The following is an 18,890-nucleotide window of genomic DNA, read 5'->3' as shown; positions in this document are numbered from 1 at the left end:
AAGTCTAAAGCCAAAATTTATTTCACTCGTAACTGAGCGGACCCAAGGATGCAGAAAGGACAATCAAGACATTTAAAGAAGTCGTCTGTTTTATAGAGATCTTGCCTACCTTTAGCAGGATTGAACACTCCGTGGGTTTGAGTATCGCACACATAACAGCGCTTGGACTTGCGGTAATGCTGAAGTGCACAAACCTCACAAAAGAAGTGCCTGCACCTGAGAGACATTAGACTTGTTAATATGTTTCCAAAAACAGGGAACAGCTTGGCAAGGAAAAAAAAGACATTAAAGTCTTACTTTGTGACTACGGGATTCTTATAGGATTCCCGGCAGATGAAGCACTTGAAGGGCAAGTCTTCCTCATCACTGCTTACTTCATAGTTCTCTTCATCTAAATAAAAATAAGACAGCGTTCAGGAAAAGATCGTTTACAGTAGGAACAAAAATGCAGTTCCTTCTCAACTCACCATTGGCTCCATATCGTCCCTCTTCCAGTTCCCTCTCGATCTGCCAGCCATGTTTGTAGTCTGATCTGTCGTGAAGAAACTTGCAGCTGTCTGATAGGAGAGATGATCATGAGGAAGCTTTATTGAACGACCAGTATTTTCTTAAATGTCTCACACACACTACAAATTGCTCTAATCTATAGATAAATAGAATAAAAAACACAACTCAATCGCAATGAAAAAAGGTCTTAAGAAAAAATATAAGGTTTTATGAAAACCACCCAAAAAAGTGTCTGCCAAAATTTTTCTTGTAAAGGCTTTGGCACAGTTGCAGTCACACTTGTGCCACCTGATGCATTTATACACGTAATAGTTTAATTTCCCACAAAACAAAAACAATACCGGAATAAAAACAAAGTTGTAAGGGAATTTGATATTATTGCCATTAACTTTTCCCTGATTTTCTGTCGTTTTTGTGAATTTCCCTTTTTGTCATAGTGACTTCTTTTAAACAAAATACTGCATGGTTTGACTTCCTGAAAAATCCAAATTCTTAAGTTCTCCCATTACATCACATGTTAAAAGTGTTTTCTCTTATAAACGCAGACCATTTGAAAGCAGTGAGTTTAATGTCATGTATAAGAAACCTGTTTGAGCTTTGTGACGTTTCGTTATTGTGCTGGGAGCAAAGTCTAAAGATGCGCTGTGGTCATTAAGAGTATGACATGGTCAGCAACAATACTCATATATGCTGTGGCATTTAAACCAAACTCAACTTGTACTAAGGGACCCAAAGTGTGCCAAGAAAATGTTTCCCAACAATATTACACCAGCAGCAGCAGCATGAACTGTTAATACAAGACAAGATTCTTCTATCGTCCAGGTTAGAGTGAGCCTGTGTGAACTGTAGCTTGAGTTTTCTGTTCTTAGCTGTCACCAGTTCAACCCAGTGTGGTCTTCTGTTGCTGAACCTCCATCTGCATCAAGGTTTAACAGTTGTCCATTCAGAGATGCCCTTCTGCGTAATGTGTGGTCATTTAAATTACTGTTGCCTTCCTATCAGCTCAAGCAGTCAGACCAATCTCTGATTTCTGCCATCAAAAAGGGAAGTTCACCTGGAGAACTGCAGCTCACCTAATATTGTAAACCAGTCTCTGTAAACCCTAAAGGTGGCTCTGTGGGAAAATTCCAGTGCATCTACATTTTCTGAAATACTCAAGATCAGCTTGTCTGGCACCGACAACAATGCCACATTTGCCACATTTGAGTCACATAAACCAAATTTCTTGCCTGCTTCTATGTGGCTGAATAGATTTTTGAACCGACAAGCAGTTGAACAGATACACCTATTGAAGTGGCCAATGAGTGTATGTTGTTCTAACTAGTGGGAGGTTTTACTTACATTTGTCCCATTTAACACGTAACATTTAATCTGAGTTGTTTTTCTTCCTCAATAGATGGAGGGAAGTCATTAAAAAGACATTAAAATGAAAAGTGTTTGATTAATTATACAAAAGACATGTATTTTAAAATATCATACCCACCTCCAAAACCACAGAAACCAGTCTCCTTGTAGTCTTTGCAGATATCTGGCTGGTAGTCCCATCTGACTGTGGCTCGCAGATGTTCAGGGGCTCTGATTGGTCCTTTTCTGTTAAAATGATTGAACTGAATTATACATATCAGTATTAACTAATTACATTTCAGAACTAAAAAAAACCCAAAACTGCATCAGTGATAGATCATCAACCATGCACCATCATAGGAAAGTCTTGAGCAGATGGAGCATTATTTAATGTCTATTTCAAGCCCCTTAAAAAGCTCAAGATTTCCTTTGTCTTTGTGGTTTATTAGCACTTTTAATGATACACACATCCACAAGAGAAGTGCATTTGGTGTTCTGTTTACTTTTATTTTTTTAATGACACAATGTGACTGTGATGGAATGGATAAGCCTCGCCTTAATGCTCACCTGACCATGCCAGAGGAGGCATTGCCCATAGTTGTGTCTTTAGGCTTGATGAATTTTTGGTAGTTGTTGATGCCACGGTAGATTTTATCATCATCTTTACCTGTCAGTTCCTATTACAAGAGGAAAAAAAGAACATTAGTTCAATATTTAGTTGAAACTACTGGACTTTTTTTTTTTTAATTTTAGCACTCAAGTCACAATTTGTGAATATGAACAGAACAGTTTTCCAACTAAGTCATTATATGATAGGAGTTGTAGCCTTTTCTACAAGGCTTTAACATTAAAAATAGCATCTACTACCTCTTGGATTTTCTGACTCCTTTCAAAAATGGCCTGGGCATCTTTGTCTTTCTCTGTGTCCAGCTGATATGTAGCAGTTGCACCCATGTCCTCCGGTCCCTCTGGTTTCTTGTTTTTGGGTAGGATTGGGAAAAAGATTTACATTAAATACTTATATGTGAGCACATCAATAAGTTTGCAAGACTGTGGCTCTTAAGCAGTATACAGGAGAGGGAACACACACACACAAGGCAAATCAGAAGAGGCCAAATCAGCATGCATACAGATGAAACAACAAAAAGGTTGGCTACCTTGCTCATTCATATCCCCTTTACTTTTAAAGGACAGCCTTTAAAAAGTCAGTATGATAGAAAAAGTCAACTCACCGCTGATCGTGTGGACTTGTAGGAAACAGTCATCTTCTTGTCTTCTTTCTCATCTTCACTTTCACTGGATGATACAGCATCTCTCTCCACTTTCTTTGTCTGGACAAAAATCCCAAAACAAAAACAGTCACCTCTGTCTCATTTGAGGCTACTGTCATAGCAGTCTTGTCTGCAAATGTGTGTTTGCATGATTAGATTTATAAACTTTTTCAAAATATCAGGTTTGCCCAAATTCTAAATGTAAAAAGAAAAAGCTATATATGCATTAACATAACACACTTTTAAATACTTTAGTACTCTTGTAAATCTAAATGCAGATTTAGACTTTTGCAAATCTAACTTTGTACCAGCTGATTCTGGATACATACTTGCCGTTTCCAGTGCACGTTGAGGTACACAGTGATTAAAACAGAAAAAAACAATTCTCGACAAACACGTGTCAAAAAAATATAAATAATAAATAAATAATCCCCTAATTACCCTCTGAATCATTGGGTTGACGCGAGTTTCTTTCTTTTCTTTTCTCACAACGAGGGTCTGGTCCTCATCACTGTTTTCATCTGAAAAGGACATGAGTGAGATACATTTGGTGAAAAAATCTAGTAACTTGCCCAATAACTGACAGCAGACTTGCAAAATCTTAGAATAATCTCGGAGTTAACTGGGAGGACAAAAAACAGCAGGCGCATCCAGTGTTCCAAATTCCGAGGAAACGTAAACGAGGCACGAATGTGAAATTTGTTTATAACAGGAACAAAATATGTGTCATCTGCGGTACTTTACATCGTTTCTCCGATTTTTGGAATCAGATACAGTAGTTTTGCCTCTTCCCGTGTTAATAACACAGTGGTTATCTGTAAAGGACTACGAGAACAGAAACAAGTAGTCAATCATTAAAAAGCTCGAGCGCTGTCGGCACCGGAAGTTCACTGGGCTTTAAATGATCAGAAAGTGAGTTAAATAACAAACCTTTCTCGCTATCGCTTGCTTTTCTCTTTCGCCCAGAGAATTTCTTATTAGATTTTTTAAACAGAAAAGTGCAAGATCCCTCCCGAGGCTTCTCCGATTCCGCCATCTTGAATCTGTTTTGTAAATATCTGCTCTCGCCACAGCACCCTCTAGTGTCTAGGAGTCATCTTAAGTTAGTCCCTGTACTGGCCAAAAGGAGAATCACACCTGTCCATTTACTCAGGCATTGTAAAGTTAGATTTAAAAAGACAACAATGATACTTCAGTGAGAAAGTGGCTGCAATTTTTGCGAGCCAGTCAATCAAAGATTGCTCAATGATATTTACCTATTTCATATTTAAAAATAATTCATGAGAATTTAAGTTATGTCTTGGAAATCTTTAGAACTCTATGAAGTGCTGTTATGTTTTTAGAGCTGTGCCAGAACACGTTCGTCTGCCAAAGGGGGATTTAGATACTTGTCAAAAAGTTATAATTATTTAAACTGTTTTAAATGACTTGTTGGTCTATAATCTATCAAATAAATTGCAAAAGTTTCTGACCAGGCACAAGGTAGGAGCTGCAGGAAGTAATTGGCTAAGTTACTCTTAGACAGTGACTTCCTTTATTTTTCCAGGTAAAAAGTCTAACTGATATTAAAAATATCTTTTTCAAAACATGTTTGGTCAAAGAGGGCTTTGGGGATTACAACAAATGTAAAAGAACAGTTCTATAAAGATATTTTAAGCAGCAAAAAAGGACTGGATTGATTATAATGCAGGACGCAGAGTAGCTACAATAACGCAGAGTCGAGATACTTGCAAAAAAGGTCATTTCTTTATTTTATATTTAGCCCTTTGAAAATTCTGTTGACCCCAGCCTATCTGCCAATGTAAGGCAAGATATAACACATACAAACACATAAAAACATCAGCAATCACTTTTTTTGCCTGACACCGGAAGACTGGAAATTCCAGTATAATTCATGAATCTGTGATGAAAACGGGAAGATGGTTTTATTTTGAAAGTTTTAACCGGAATGTGCACTGATAAATACGTGTAACTTGGTTCTAGTCTCTTAGATCCCGTCCTCCTCCTCTTCCAGCAGCGACTGTAGCAGCATCCGTGACTCCCCGCAGAGGACGGCCGGTGTTTGTAGGACTCAGGGCCCGCGGAGGGAGAGGTCCTGGCCTGGGCACGAATCCCGAAGAGGCCCCGGGGCCGCCGCTGGATGGAGTCGGGCTGTATACAGACAGCAATGGCTATGGGTCTGACATCGAAAAAGGCGTCTGCTCGGAGCGTCTGCGTGGAGCGAAAAAACCTCATCACGGTCTGCAGGTATACATCACGACACCACCGACGTGCCGTATTTATCAGTAGGAGCCTGTCCTTGCAAGCTGTTCGGGTTATAGTTTCACCAGTATGCTCATCATGAAGGTTTTTTTTTTTCATCCAAGAATTCCACCCCTGCGTTCATTCCCAAAGTGAAACAATGGCAGCAACATAAATGGAAAATATTACAGAAAAAAGGGCCACATTTCTAGAAAGGCGAGGGTTAAGGAGGGGGCAGGTGCGTGTTCACCTTCACGTACCTTCTGTCATCACACCCAGTTTAATAGAAACAGTACACAGTAGACTACAGAAACCACTCAATTATCCAGGGTTTGTTTTTAAATGCTCGTTTACGGCTTGCAGGGCTTCTTTTTTCTTTCTTTCTTTGCTATGATGTTAATCTATTAATTCTGTCTGTCGTTTAAAAGTACAGTCCCCTGCGTGTTTGTTTCTATAGCAGGAAATGCACCTTCAAGTGATTCAAGTGATGAGTGTTGCAAAATCAATTGCAGAATAGGGATGAAGGGAAGATAAGCCAGTCAGCAGCAGGTCTCCTCCTCCATCATGGTGAGCTTCAGTGCCTGAATTGGACAAGGGCATTTGGGGCAGTGCAAGGACTCCTCCCCACATCAGGGGCCCTCCATCCTTCTCCATCCAGCCTAGAGATGGCCTCTGACTGATTGGCTCTAATAAATCACTGTCTTCTGCAGTGAGGTTAGCACTGTAAATGTGTGAGCTGACAGCTCACACAACGAGAGCTCTTCAGCTGCACAGTAAGTGCAGTTTTATACAATAATGTAACACCCTCCTGGTTCCAGTCTGCACATTATTACATCACGTGTGATATTTAGAGCTTTAACAGCTTCCATCCTTTTTGACCAGAGGCTCTAATTTGCATGCTTCCACGTGAGACCAATGTTTATATTCATATAGAAACAATAAATGTAGCAAGACTATTAAAAATAGCCCAGAAATCTTTTTTCTCTTTTCTCTTTTCTCAGCACTTCATGACCTCCTTGCATTAATTTTGTAACCTTTCAAATTAGGCACCCCTGATGTAAAAGTAACTCTGCTCATTTCACTGAAGGCTAATTAACTTTTGGACCATGTTATCACAAGTTCTCAGAGGCCTAGGTGCTATTTTCTCAAACGTCTTTTGCACAAATAATCATCGCATCCCAAAGATGGACAACCTAATACTGTACAAGTCTAGAAAAATGCCACAAATATCCACATCTCAGATGTTTTTTTGCCTTAAAATAACTTGAACTACCCATTTTGTAAAAATATGTTGCTGATTATTTTCCTTTCTCTGACATAACTAGGTTATAGTGACCTTATCCTACTTTTGGAGTACTAGTTAATTATGTGATACCCACAGAGACTGGCAGGAAAATGCTGCTTTGATCATGTTGTTTTGCTCTCATAAAATTTACTACTCCTCATCTTGAATTGCAAATTGACTATAATCATAAAAAGTGTTCATAAAAGTGGCATCATGCGTCTGAGCTCTGCTGTATTTCTTGTAATTTATTGCACCGTAGTGCTAGAAACCACCAATCAAAACAGAAAAGGACTCCAACATGGACTCACAGTCAAGCATTTTTATTCCAGTACCTTTATATCGAAGGTCCTGCCTGCGTTTTAGTGGCATGTACAGTGAGGCAAAAACACACAACATCACAGAGAGCATGCATGCAAAGAAAGAAAAGTTCTCACAGTGGACACAGACAAGGATTAGCAGGGACACAAAAACACCTTTGTTTTCAGTTTCTCCTGACCATGCTAAGACAGATTTAATCATTTAAGCGTTTTAAAGACAAAGAAACTGGACAAGACAGAAATAAATCTCAAACAGCTTTCCATCAGTAATGCTTACTACAACAACTTTTTTCCATTTTCTAATGAACAACATGACATTGATTAGGTTCACTTCGAGGGCAGTTTCTTCTTGGCATGTCCAAGTTGCTGCCCGATCTCCCTGCTCATGGTGTTTTGGACCTTTTTCATGTTGTTCAGGTCAGAGCTGATTCACAGGCTGCTCGCTGATCGGATAATGAGGAGAGAGCCTGAATCAGCACCGTCCCTCTGGCTGTGCATTAGTGCAGGCAGGGCATCGTGTTGCACGATTCAGGATCCAGGCTCTGTCGCGGTTGTTGAGATGCAGCCATTCCCACAGCTGAGTTTGTGACATTAGTGCTTAATTAGTTCACCAGGCCAAGCTATTATTTACCCTAAGTGTGTGTGTGTGTGTGCGCATTTACTGCATATATAAAGTCTGCCCTCTTTTTTTTTTCTTACTGCAACATCATACATGTTTAACATACAGTCAGCACACACAGAGATTAACATTTCTACTCCCAACAATTCCTTTAATGTGTTGGCATCAAAGTCCCGGTTAAAAGTGTGTACACTTGATCTGGCATGATGTGGGTCACGAGTACCAGCCACAGAAATCTGACTGATCTTTGCTCAGTGTTTCAGTGTCAAACCTAACAGACCAATCCTATTTTAATGAGACGTGCTGTATCTACAGAGAAAAGAATGGACAAAAAAAGAATAACAACAGAGAAAAATAATAAGAGATGGCTATTCTAAATAGTAAGTAAGAAGAATGCTCCTTCTTTTTAGGTTAGGGGGACTTTTGAATTGCCAGACATCCCAAAAAGTATCTGAAAACCCAAAAAATCTTTTTAGGGCCACGTAGAGACTTGATATTTATGACATCCACAGTGGTATCAGTATCGTACTGAGCTGGACTGTTGTCAATAGCAACAGGGTTCATCTAAATGTGGCTTTTTGCAGCGAGTGGAGGACATTCGTGCAACTCTCGGATTAGTGTTGTTTATCTGAGCTCAGTTTGACAAAATGTTTGGGGATCAGAAGAAGGAAACCAACTGGCTTGTGTTGGTTTGTTTTTAAGGGCGCTTTCCATCCGTTAATGTTTAAAATTGAATGTTTTGCTGCTTTTTTTAGTCTGGCTAAGAGCTCTCTTGCTGCGGTCCGTGACAGGAGAAACGGTGCTACTGTAGGCATGGTGAACCTGAGAAAAAAATAGATAAGATGAGTGAGACAAGTCTGATGTGAAGAGGTATCCATGCAGCCGCTTCCTGTAAACAAAGAGAGCTGGGAGAGAGGCAAGAAGGGAGGGCGATGTGCTGCATGTTGGCTGAGCTCTGAGGCCTTCTGGGGCGTGGCTCAAGAGAAGAGAATAAAATGTTCTGAACTGTAGTAAAGCACGCCTGTTAGACGTGCATCGGCAAGAGAGTCAACGAATATTTGAATCTACGTGTGCAGATGGAGTAACACTAATTTTAATCGTTCAGCTTCCGTGCAGCCTTCTTTTGCATTTTTCCTGATTTCTGATCCTACGCTTTTTTCTTTTCTTTTTTTAATTTTTCTTTTTTTTTACCAACACCGTCAAGTATTTGAAATTACAGCAGAAATGTCTAGAAGTTTGGCTGAACACTTGGACACCACTCATCAGCTGATCTGTCTACACTCTCACTGTTAACTTCTCCTGTTATTCCTCATTTTTACCCCTCTGTCATACTCTAATATCTGATTCACACTATCTGTGCTTCTCAACACCCTCACTGTCCGTCGTACGCCGTGATCCCTCTACACCTCCTCTGACCATGAAACACTTCCTGGACACTTGGTCACAGAGGGGTTCGGTGAGAGAGAGACACACCCTGCTGTAGTTGTTTTTTTTGTGTGTGTGGTTTTTGTTTTACTTTTTCTTTTTTTTCTTTTTTTTTTCGTCATTGAGGATTTGGCCCAAATTGTGATTTGAAATATTCTTCAGAGCACAAAGCCTTTTCTTTTTCATGCCAGTCCAGTGCAGGACGCCTCCCCCGACAGTCCACGATGATAAACACAGCACTGGCTGGCGTTGTGCAATGCTTCGGCCAGTGAGGAGTTCACCTGTGTCATCTGATCCTGCTGGTTATGCCAAGGCTAGAAGACAGAGACAGAAATAAGAAGACAGAGAAAGTAGTCAGGGAAATGCATGTGAGGGAAAATAAATAAAAATGAAAGTCGAGAAAGTTAACGTGAAGCTTTGTGTTTTTAGGTTAGACATCTTTGCTGATGAATGCAGTTTTGGTTATCCCGTGTCGTGCTGCGGATCAAACGCAAGTTTGTAAGTACAGTAGAGGGGTGAGAAAGGAGAACAAGAGGGCATTTAACAAGAGTTGAGAGTGTGCTTGGCATTGATCCAGGCTGAGTGAGAGGTTGCACAAAAGAAGCTTGTCAGAAGGCCCTGCAGTTGTTTTTCAGTGTCAAATCGTACCAAGAACATGTTGCTATTCCACTCCATCCATTTGCATTTGAGGCACGCCAGAGATTCCCCTTCAGATCAAAGGACTTCAGTTAATTTACAATCATCTGTTATAATATTCCTGTTAAGATAACGTTGCTCTCACATTATTAGGTCAGACAGGTTTTTTACAGCTGTTGATATTTTGTTTTTATGATTTTAAATGCTGTAACTTTTGCTAACAAGAAGCTGTTACATGTTGGTTCGTATACTGAGCGTCCAGACCCACTGCTTGGGTTTCCATGGCATCTAGGCTCTGCACAGTGAGAAAAGATTTGATGTAATGCATTTTTCTGACTTGGAAGCATCACAAAGAGGAATTGTACTGTGAATTTGGGTGAATACGATTTACTGTTCACTCATTATCTCATATTTTTGACAGATTAGTACATTTCAAATTTTCTAACTTTTCTTCCTGATGGGATCCCTTTAGACAACATCAGGTAGTATGTAGCCGATTATTTTGTGAAGCTAAATCGTAGCTGTCGCCCCCGGTCCCAACACACAATATTTGTGCTTATTTCGCAATACCCACCAAGTGGATTTTTTTTATTCAGCAAAAGCAGTTTTAGCTGCTCAGCTGAAATAGAGAACACACTTGAAGAGATTCAGCCTAACATTCTGGATTTCTGGATCTATTATCCATTAATCTGCTGATCTACATGGTTTTTCAAACATTTTATCAGACAAAATTCAGATGCCACTAACCTGTTTCTTTGATAAATCCAAAGTGACCTGACAAAGTCAAGGCTCGAAAAGTAAATTTAATCCAGTTTTTGCTCTCAGTGCTGATTCCGTCGTGTTATCCATACGTCCTCTCTGATGATTCTTATTTTGAGTCAGTCCCCCCACCCCGTGATGCCGTCTTCTCTCATCTAGAGCGTCTTGCGTTTGGGGAAGATGGCTTTCCGGAAAGAGGTGCTGGTGGTACCTCTGCTGAAGGACGCACTGCCCAGCGAGATCTTGGTTTTCCCACTGGTGATAGTGGAGGAGCCCAGAGATGTTGTGCTCCTGCCCCGGGTGATGGAAGAATTCCCCATGGCAAGCTTGGTCTTCCCCCTCTTTATTGTGGTGTTGCCCAGGGTTAAGGCTGTCTTCCCCTCCGTGAAGCTGGTGTTGCCCATTGAGGAGAAGCTTGTCTTCCTGACCCAGATTCGACGGCAGGGTTCGGGACTCACTAGACGCAAAGCATCGCACACTCATGCAGCACTCTATGCTCTGCAAGCCCTCGGGAGTAATAGTAACATCAACTACAATCCAGAGTGGACCAGAATGCTAAGCGTGGATAGTGCGACCCCCGTGTCGCATAATGCCTTCGTTGAGCTCTTCAACGTGGGCTTTGGAAGGCCACATACCACCCATGTGTCCCTGTGAATGGACAGAGGCAGCCGTAGGTGGCCACAGCCTATCTGGGGGGACTGGGACAGTAAAGCGATTGTCCCAGCGCCACGACGACACCGGACGGTTGAAGGAGACATTGTTGCAAAGAGGACAGTCTGTGGTGACATCACTTTCTTCTGAGCCATTGTTCCCTATAGCCTGTGATTGTAAGATGTTCCCTTTGTGTACAACTGTATGCACCATATGTGAAATGAGTTGTACCGTGTTGTTTTAAAGGAAAGGGACGCTGAATGTGCTCATGTTCTCCATATGTATGTGAAGCTTTGATTGCACCTCTTCTGGATTTGTGCCGTCCCTCCGTTTGGAATATGGGTGTGGTTCCTTCAGTTGGTGTTTATTATCCATTTGAAATCTTGCTGAACTTTTTGAACTCGTGCAAAGTTTTTATTTTCCTCCCCTTTAATGTGTTACAGATCTTGAAATGTCTACATACAAAACAGTCAAGCTCATCAGTGTTTAGACATGTTACTTTTATAAGCACTGTTACATCGATCAACCTTTACAGTCTTGGGGGTGAAAACTGGATTTGCAGTGTGGGAGCTTAGTTATGGAAATGTGAAGTATCAGTCAGTCTTATCAGCAGAAAAAAATACCACATTCAAACCAACGATGCGGACGTGTTGATGCACAACATGCAGGAGAAAAGTGCTGATGAAGAGCACACACATACTCTTCTGTCTCCACATGCATCACACACATCCCCTCCCTGCCAAGTCAACACACCATAAATCGTCATTTCATCAATGTCACATTTGCATAACATGCTCAGCACTACTTTGGGAATGGGACGGCTCGCTTTTGATTGCGAACCTATTAGATCTGCAGGTCATTATCATTTTTTTATACACATCATAGACATAGCAGCTCTTTTTATTGATTTTGAATCACTACTGACCTTCTAAAACAGACCATATAGATATATCCATGGGTTTTTAAGTATGTGCAGGATTCAAGTGTGAAAATCCCAGTAGATGTTGCTATGCGTTTCTTTGCCCCTGACGAGAGTGGTTTTGAACACAGACACAGACTTGGTCCCATGGGTGCAGGTCAGGGTGGTGAGAGAGCTTGTAGTCTCTCCTCGTGAAACAGAGGTATTGCCCACTGCTATGCTGGTTTTGCCCAAAATTGTGGTGGTTCTGCTCCAGGAGATCGAGTATTTACCCCAGGAGATGGTGTACTTATTCCTCAGGATAGAAACCCTCCCTTTGGTGAAGGAGGTTTTGCTTGACGAAAATGTAGTTTTCCACTCATTGTTAGAGTCTTTTTTGGACTGCTTGGCTGCTTTGGGTGTCTTAGCCCTGGCTTCGGGGGTCCTTTCCATTTAGGTGTTCCTCCGCTTGGACGTCAAGGCTTTACGGAAGGAGGTGGTAGTGGTTCCCCGGCTGAAGCTGGCCCGTCCCAGAGCCACAGTCGTCTTTTGCCTTTGGATGGTGGAATCTCCCATGGAGGTGGTGGTCACTCCCCTGAAGATGGAGGAGTTGCCTAAGGAGACTGTAGTCTTTCCCCTGGCTATGGAGGTGTTTCCCACTGCCAGGGCAGTCTTGCCCTCTGTGATGCTAGTGTTGCCCATCGAAGCCGAGGCAGCCCGCCCGAGCCTGTGCCTGGATGCCCGCTCCTAACATGCACGCTGCATAGCGTTCCTGTGGTGCAGCCGGTGGGGTGAGCATGTGAGGTCAAAAGCCAAGCTAAAGCTCCAGCAGCTGCCCTAAATAGATCACACCACAATGTATAGATAAGGGGGAGGGAATTATTTGATCATTCTTTCATGCTCGTCGGTCCCTCAGAGAGACAAGACCCAAAGGGACCTGGAAGCACAGCACGCACAAAGGCTGTAAAGACAGGGAGTTAATTGTATTGTTTTCATGATAACACTGCCAAAGCACTGAAGGGGTACATTGTGCAGTACACAAGACAATTGGGGTGACCTCAGTATGATAAGATGGCGTAGTTCCCAAAAAAAGAAGAAAAAAAATCCTCTCAGCTGTTGTTCAAATACAGTAGTACATTTGTCTGCTTGGTTACAGTACACAACTGCATTTCATGTGCAGCACAGCCAACTAAGAGTCCAAACCCCTCACACATTGCCATCAAAGTGTGCAGTATTTGTCTAATTTTTCTTTCTCGGTGCACTTCTATTTCAGATTCTCCGTAAAGACTCTCCTCGAAAAGTACACAGCAGAGCCCATAGATGACTCATCTGAGGAGTTTATCAACTTTGCTGCCATTTTAGAGCACATCCTCAGCCACCGCTTCAAAGGTAACACTGCAGGTAACATACAGGAAAGATGGACAAAGTTAATATGACTTTCATTGTGAAACAGTCGAAATATATTTGAAATAAAAATGCAGCAGGCATTCTCGTCAAAAAGCCATAAAATGGGTGCGATTACACAGTCAGCTGGATTGTTGCTGTGGGTGCATATTTTAGTTTCACTTGCTGTCAGAACACAAATGATTGATTGGTGTGTTTTAATATTAAACCAGGTTCTGGCAGCTGGTTCAGCTCAGATGGACAGCGCAGCTTCTGGGAATACATCCGGCTGGCGTGCAGCAAGGTGCAGAACAACTGCATCGCCAGCATCGAAAACATAGAGAACATCAGCACATCACGAGCCAAGGCAAGGAGATTTGTATGCACTCTAGTGTGTGTGCGTGTCTGTTTGTGTGCGGATGAGTGTGAGAAAAGGTCCTCTGTTCCCACTCGCTAATGCGTCGTCCTACAGGGCCGGGCGTGGATTCGAGTGGCGCTGATGGAGAAACGTCTCTCTGAATATGTGTCCACTGCTCTCAGAGACACAAGAACAACAAGGTTTGACTGGATTCTTAATTTAAACTAAACCTTTGGTTTAAAATGATCCCCAGTCCTGTTTTCCTTCACTTCACATTCAGCGTCTCAATACGAAACATCGCTTCTATATACAGGGTTTTACTCCTATGAAAATGAATGTAAATACTCAGTATGATAACTAGAAATTCGGAAGTGATAATCACCTCTTTACTTGGCAGGAGGTTCTATGATGATGGTGCCATTATGTTGAGAGAGGAGGCCACAGTGCTGACTGGCATGCTGATTGGACTGAGTGCCATTGACTTCAGGTGAGGTGGAGCTGTGCAGAGACTGTGACACAGAACACAATATATTTTGAAAGAAGCACAGACACCAGCCCAGGCATTTTAAAATCAATATGGTATTACGTGGAATGCGGTAAGCTATCATAAAGTGGAGCTATTATCCTTTCATTATGCTTTTTCCTTATTTTCTGTAAAATATAATGCCCTGCAAAAGTCCTAAGGTACCTCTCATCACTTTATATTTTTCCAGGAAAACAGGAAATAGGTGGAAGCACATGGAATTAGAGGATATAAGGCAAAAACCGAGTTTGTACAATTCTAACAGGCTTGAAAGTCACATTGACTTTCAAGCCTGTTGTGACCACTTTTTTTTTTTTTTATTTAGAGCCTGGACTCTCTTAGCCAAGCTTTCTTGTCATTTCTTTAAGTAGTCCTCAGGAGTAGTTCTCCAGGCTTCTTAAAGGACATTCTTTTTTGGATGTTGACTGCCTTTTGATGATGACCCCTCATGTCTTCAGTAAGGTTGAGGTCCAGGCTCTGTTGAGGCCATGGCTGATAGTGTTCCATTGTGTGTTTTCTATCCAAGTATGCTTTTACAGCATTGGTTTTGCGTTCGGAATCATTGTTGTCCTGAAAAATGAAACTATTGCCAATCAGATGGTGTTGCATGATGGATCAAAATCTGTTGGTACTTTTCTGCGTACATAATGTTTTGACAAGATCCCAAACGCCACTGGATGAAATGCAGGATGGTTTACTGATAAGAATGACTTCTTGACAGCCACTCTTCCACTGAGACCATTTCTTGTGAGACTGAACAGTAGATGGATCAGCTGGAGCGCAAGATGTATCTCTCATGCTCGTTGTCAAGTCTTTGCTGGATGTTTTTTTAACTATTTCTTATGGGCTTGACTTATAGATACTTGTTGATAATTTGTCAAGTTTCTATAATTTTGAAGGACACGCTGCACTCCCACCATGCTGAGATATACCAAGTGTTTAGCCAATAGCTCTTTGGGAATCACCTTGTTGGTGCAAAAATAAAACTGTGTTGTCTGTGGCATTTTTTTTATATATTCAACTAAATAAACTGGAACAAATGATGTGTTGTTGCAGCAGTCTGAGTAACAAAGTGCCTAAAGATACTATTTTAAAACCAGTTCTTTGCTAAGTTGTCTGTTATGTGTGGATACAACACTTCTTTGTATTAAGTAATTAAGTAAACACTTAACACTAAACACAACTTAACAAAGAGTCTTTGAACTCTCAACAAAAATTCTTTGAAAGACCTTCAGAAAGCCTGAAAAACTTCTGCACAAGAACACTTTAAAAAATCCAAAAAGTCTGGCTTCTTGGAAGTAAAATGTAAATGAATGAAGTGTTGCTCAAAGCCTTTGCACAGCAATATATATACTGATACAGTGGTGAATACTAATACTAATCATGGCCAAAGTTTCAAATAAATAGGTCAGCTTTTGAACCAATAAATCGTTTTAAATGTTTGCTGTCAGACAATTTTTTTGCCTTAGTGTTTCATCTACATGCCTTTAATGTTGTGATCTAATTGACATTGTTCTGGGATGGGAGCCAATTAAATTGGCCAAATTGTCTCAAGGGAGAGTAGCTAAAACAGCTTGTTTTCGACAGTAAATAAAAGGTTACTACTGTAGCAGAGTCCAAGAATAATCCTACTTAGGTGAAAATGAGCATATAGGCCCCCTTTGTGTATGTTACCTTGTGTATGTCATCTTTTTAGGTCTGCTATATAATTTTTTTAAGCCCAGTATTTATAGTGGGCTTAAAGCTGTCATCTGAATCTGAGCATAGTACCTAGTAATGCATCAAATTTTCCAGTAGTGTAGGCATGTTTATTAATGGATAATGTACACAGCACTTTCCATTTCTTTTTCTTTTTTATTTCTTTCCGTGTAGTTTTTGCCTGAAGGGCGAGACTCTGGATGGGAAATCCTCGGCTGTGATTGATTATACGCCCTACCTGAAGTTCACTCAGAGGTGAGCGCTCATCATGCCACTTCTAACAATGCATGCATGCATGCATGCACAGGAATGGGGTCACATTAATACTCCAGCCTCTCTCTTGTTTAGCTATGACTACCTTAGTGATGAGGAGGACCGGCGCAGTGTTGACAGCAGTAACAGCGAGGAGAGCGTCCCTGAGCATCCCTACATCCCTCTGGTGACAGACGAGGAGAGCTGGAGCAACAAGTGTCGCAAGATGGAACAAAGATTTAAGATTGTCTATGCTCAGAAGGTGACTCATAACAACATTACATATCTGATCATTGCTATGAGCATCGGCAAAGAATTACCTGCCTCATTCAATATGTGTTATTCAGGGTTATCTAGAGGAGCTGGTGCGCCTGCGGGAGTCACAGCTGAAGAACGTAGAGACGGAGAACAAGCGTCTGAGAGCCAAGGTGGAGGAGCTGACAGTGCAGAGCCAACAGGAGAAGAAGGAGCTGGAAGCCATTGTGCTGGAGCTGCAGGCACAACTGTGAGTTAGCACATACAAGCTTGGCGTTACATTTGTTCGTTTGCTCTTTCTCGCACAAAGATTTCCATTATGCAGTGTATTTACATGTTGGGCCAAGTTTAAAAGGGGAGCTAAAACTATTGTTTTAATGTAACCTCACAGCTTGGGACAGTTAGATTCTGACTTTTAGTTGACATAACAAGTTTGCTTCTGCTTAGAAGAATAAAAGACACTATTACACTGGCTTCTGACGCTGTCCTCATGAAGAGACTGCAAAGGTTTATGTCTGTAATACTTTGAATATATTTAAATGTTGTAGATATAATATAAAGAAACACAACCTGACAAAAAACCTGCTTCTTTCAATCCCCAGTTTTCTACAATTCTCACTGATCTTGTTGATGTCTGTTAGTTTTGAGGGTCTGTTGTAAAATCTGAGGATGATTCTGGATGTTCAGCAACACCAGGGTCTGTATTTAACTGACAGCTGTTTTAAAGACTACTATAACAAACTATGGATGCTTTTGCTTGCTGCTTCTGTCTTTGATGTTCAGGCTCATATATTTGTCTACTAAAACTAAGAGTTTTTGGAATTTAATAATTTTACTCTTTGCTGCATTCAGCTCTGCCCTCATGCCCTGTGACTCCTCCCACCTGGCTAAAGATCTCTCCATCCCACTCATCAACCAGTGGTCAACCATCACAAACAACCAACGTGATGTCAAACTCTTCCGCAGGTGAGCTTAAATAAACAGCACAGCTCTTTTTTTTAAAACATATTGTAATACATGCTCATCCAGACATGTTTGTGTCTTGGTGATATTCTGTGAAAACTAGGAGGAGCTTCCACAGCTTGGAGCAGCTTTCCGCTGAAGTCAGTCTGAACTCCGACTCTCAGAAGACTGATGGGAGGCAGAATGGCGACGCTGCCTGGACCTCTGCAGGTAATAATGTTTGTTGTAGAGCATTTTAATGTTACTCTAGTGATGATATTATCTTTCTGTTTTTGTAGACAGTATTTACTGTTAAGTAAAATGCAATTTTATGCAGTGGCAGAGTCGATTTTTATTAGCTGCTTTTATACTTAACAAAGTAACCATAATCCTGCTCCCTCCTCTCTGCACAGCTACATAAAAGCCTTTCAGAAGCAGCCACCCATACACATGGACATACATATTCATAACAAATGCAAGCTTGACGCCCATTTATAATGCCTCATGTGGGCAGCTTAAACTATGCATGATCACAAGTTGAATTTTATTGTGTTCTCCGTGTTATGTTCCTGCAGGAAAAGATAACACTCCTTCCATGCTGGGTCTGTGCGGCTCTTTGGCCTCTTTACCGAGCTCGAAGTCTCTGGCAAGCCTCAAGTCCAGTGAGTGTTTAGTCAACATCAGCACTGAACCCAGCCCTGCGCTCTCTCCCAGCTAGGAGCTTCAAGACCAACAACAGCCGAGATTGAACCCCAGCCTGTCTGCCTTGCTGCGTTGACCATGTCCAAACACCCTACCAAAACCCTGCTCTCATCTTATAGCCACCTCTATGGGATAACAACAGGATCTTATGACACCACATCTGGATTTTTGTATATGAGAGTGAAGTTGTCATGAAGCTAAAAGAGTCTCTCTCTTTTGGTTGTTTCCTTTCCCCTCACCTTATCTTTTCCTCATATCCCTCTTTGTATCTGTCAATCCCTTCATCTGAAATCATGCAATGCCTCCGGGAACACTTGTCAGACATTTTCCAAAGCATCCAGTCGCATCTAAATTTTCCCATCTTGCTCCTTATTTGAAAATCGGTATTCTTCTCATGGTATTCTCTGTGTATTTGTGCACCTTTGGCCATTTTTATTCCATTTTAAGTGTAACCAAGACAGCACTAGCAGCTCTTTGGATGCAGAGACAGATGTGATGATCATTTTAAGAGATGCAGATTATCCATATAAAGTCAAGAGGGTGGGTGGTTAAACAGGCTGCCCTTATGGTGTCATAGCATCGAGACGTATGCTCTGTGTGACTGAACGGTATTAGGGTCTGTCACCCTTGAAAGTGCTTATCATTCCTGCCTGGCTAATCAAACAACACAAACATTTTCAGTAGGTTTAAATCTGTGCAGCTATTTATGGATTCTTTTAAGTCTTAAGTTCATTTATCATCTCCAACAGTATGTTCTTTTTACACGTATGCAGTACGTTGAGTTATTTTGTTTTGTGTTGCAATAAATTGCCTTTTTCCATGAA

General features: G+C 41.2%; 3 protein-coding genes and 1 long non-coding RNA gene across 8 annotated transcripts in view; 1 reads left to right on the top strand and 3 right to left on the bottom strand.

The window, feature by feature from the left end:
• Positions 1 to 4,189, bottom strand: part of rnf113a (ring finger protein 113A) — a 4,591-nt gene extending 402 nt beyond the window's left edge. Inside the window, exons 1-9 of one of the 2 annotated variants that reach the window (XM_085454877.1) lie at positions 4,053 to 4,189; positions 3,564 to 3,643; positions 3,084 to 3,182; positions 2,719 to 2,826; positions 2,419 to 2,528; positions 1,991 to 2,097; positions 468 to 557; positions 298 to 391; positions 110 to 216 (exon numbers count right to left, since the gene is read on the bottom strand). In XM_085454877.1, the coding sequence (XP_085311003.1) occupies positions 110 to 216; positions 298 to 391; positions 468 to 557; positions 1,991 to 2,097; positions 2,419 to 2,528; positions 2,719 to 2,826; positions 3,084 to 3,182; positions 3,564 to 3,643; positions 4,053 to 4,158 (901 nt within the window). In that variant the 5' untranslated portion in view covers positions 4,159 to 4,189. Of the gene's footprint in view, positions 1 to 109; positions 217 to 297; positions 392 to 467; positions 558 to 1,990; positions 2,098 to 2,418; positions 2,529 to 2,718; positions 2,827 to 3,083; positions 3,183 to 3,563; positions 3,644 to 3,866; positions 3,969 to 4,052 lie in introns of those variants that run through there. The other variant, XM_085454878.1, reaches the window with a different exon arrangement.
• rundc3aa (RUN domain containing 3Aa) lies at positions 3,969 to 18,890 on the top strand. Of its 4 annotated transcripts, XM_085454871.1 has the most exons (12): positions 3,969 to 4,034; positions 5,106 to 5,369; positions 13,227 to 13,354; positions 13,570 to 13,703; positions 13,809 to 13,894; positions 14,092 to 14,181; positions 16,090 to 16,170; positions 16,264 to 16,429; positions 16,515 to 16,672; positions 17,275 to 17,388; positions 17,489 to 17,595; positions 17,940 to 18,890. In XM_085454871.1, exons 2-12 carry the CDS (start codon positions 5,263 to 5,265, stop codon positions 18,080 to 18,082), a joined length of 1,314 nt encoding a protein of 437 aa, XP_085310997.1. In that variant the 5' UTR covers positions 3,969 to 4,034; positions 5,106 to 5,262; the 3' UTR covers positions 18,083 to 18,890. The 4 variants fall into 4 exon arrangements, with proteins under 4 accessions (XP_085310997.1, XP_085310995.1, XP_085310998.1 ...); XM_085454869.1 differs by lacking the exon at positions 3,969 to 4,034 and having other exon boundaries at positions 5,079 to 5,369; XM_085454872.1 differs by lacking the exon at positions 3,969 to 4,034 and having other exon boundaries at positions 5,080 to 5,369; positions 13,227 to 13,342.
• On the bottom strand, positions 6,953 to 11,974 carry LOC146711840 (uncharacterized). Its single transcript, XR_014920208.1, has 2 exons — positions 10,393 to 11,974; positions 6,953 to 9,323 (listed from the first exon to the last, which is right to left on the bottom strand). It is a non-coding gene; the product is annotated as an uncharacterized LOC146711840 (long non-coding RNA).
• Positions 6,953 to 12,880, bottom strand: zwi (zwilling). Its single transcript, XM_085454880.1, has 2 exons — positions 11,981 to 12,880; positions 6,953 to 9,323 (listed from the first exon to the last, which is right to left on the bottom strand). The coding sequence occupies exon 1, from the start codon at positions 12,653 to 12,655 to the stop codon at positions 12,407 to 12,409; it is 249 nt and encodes an 82-aa protein (XP_085311006.1). The 5' UTR covers positions 12,656 to 12,880; the 3' UTR covers positions 6,953 to 9,323; positions 11,981 to 12,406.

The sequence above is a fragment of the Copadichromis virginalis genome, linkage group LG4 (genome assembly GCF_057382275.1).
Source record: "Copadichromis virginalis isolate Kocher_CV1m ecotype Utaka linkage group LG4, C_Virginalis_male_GT1.1, whole genome shotgun sequence".
NCBI lineage: Eukaryota > Metazoa > Chordata > Actinopteri > Cichliformes > Cichlidae > Copadichromis > Copadichromis virginalis.
The sequence above is the reverse complement of the archived record's forward strand: the minus strand, read 5'-3'. Positions and strand labels throughout refer to the sequence as shown.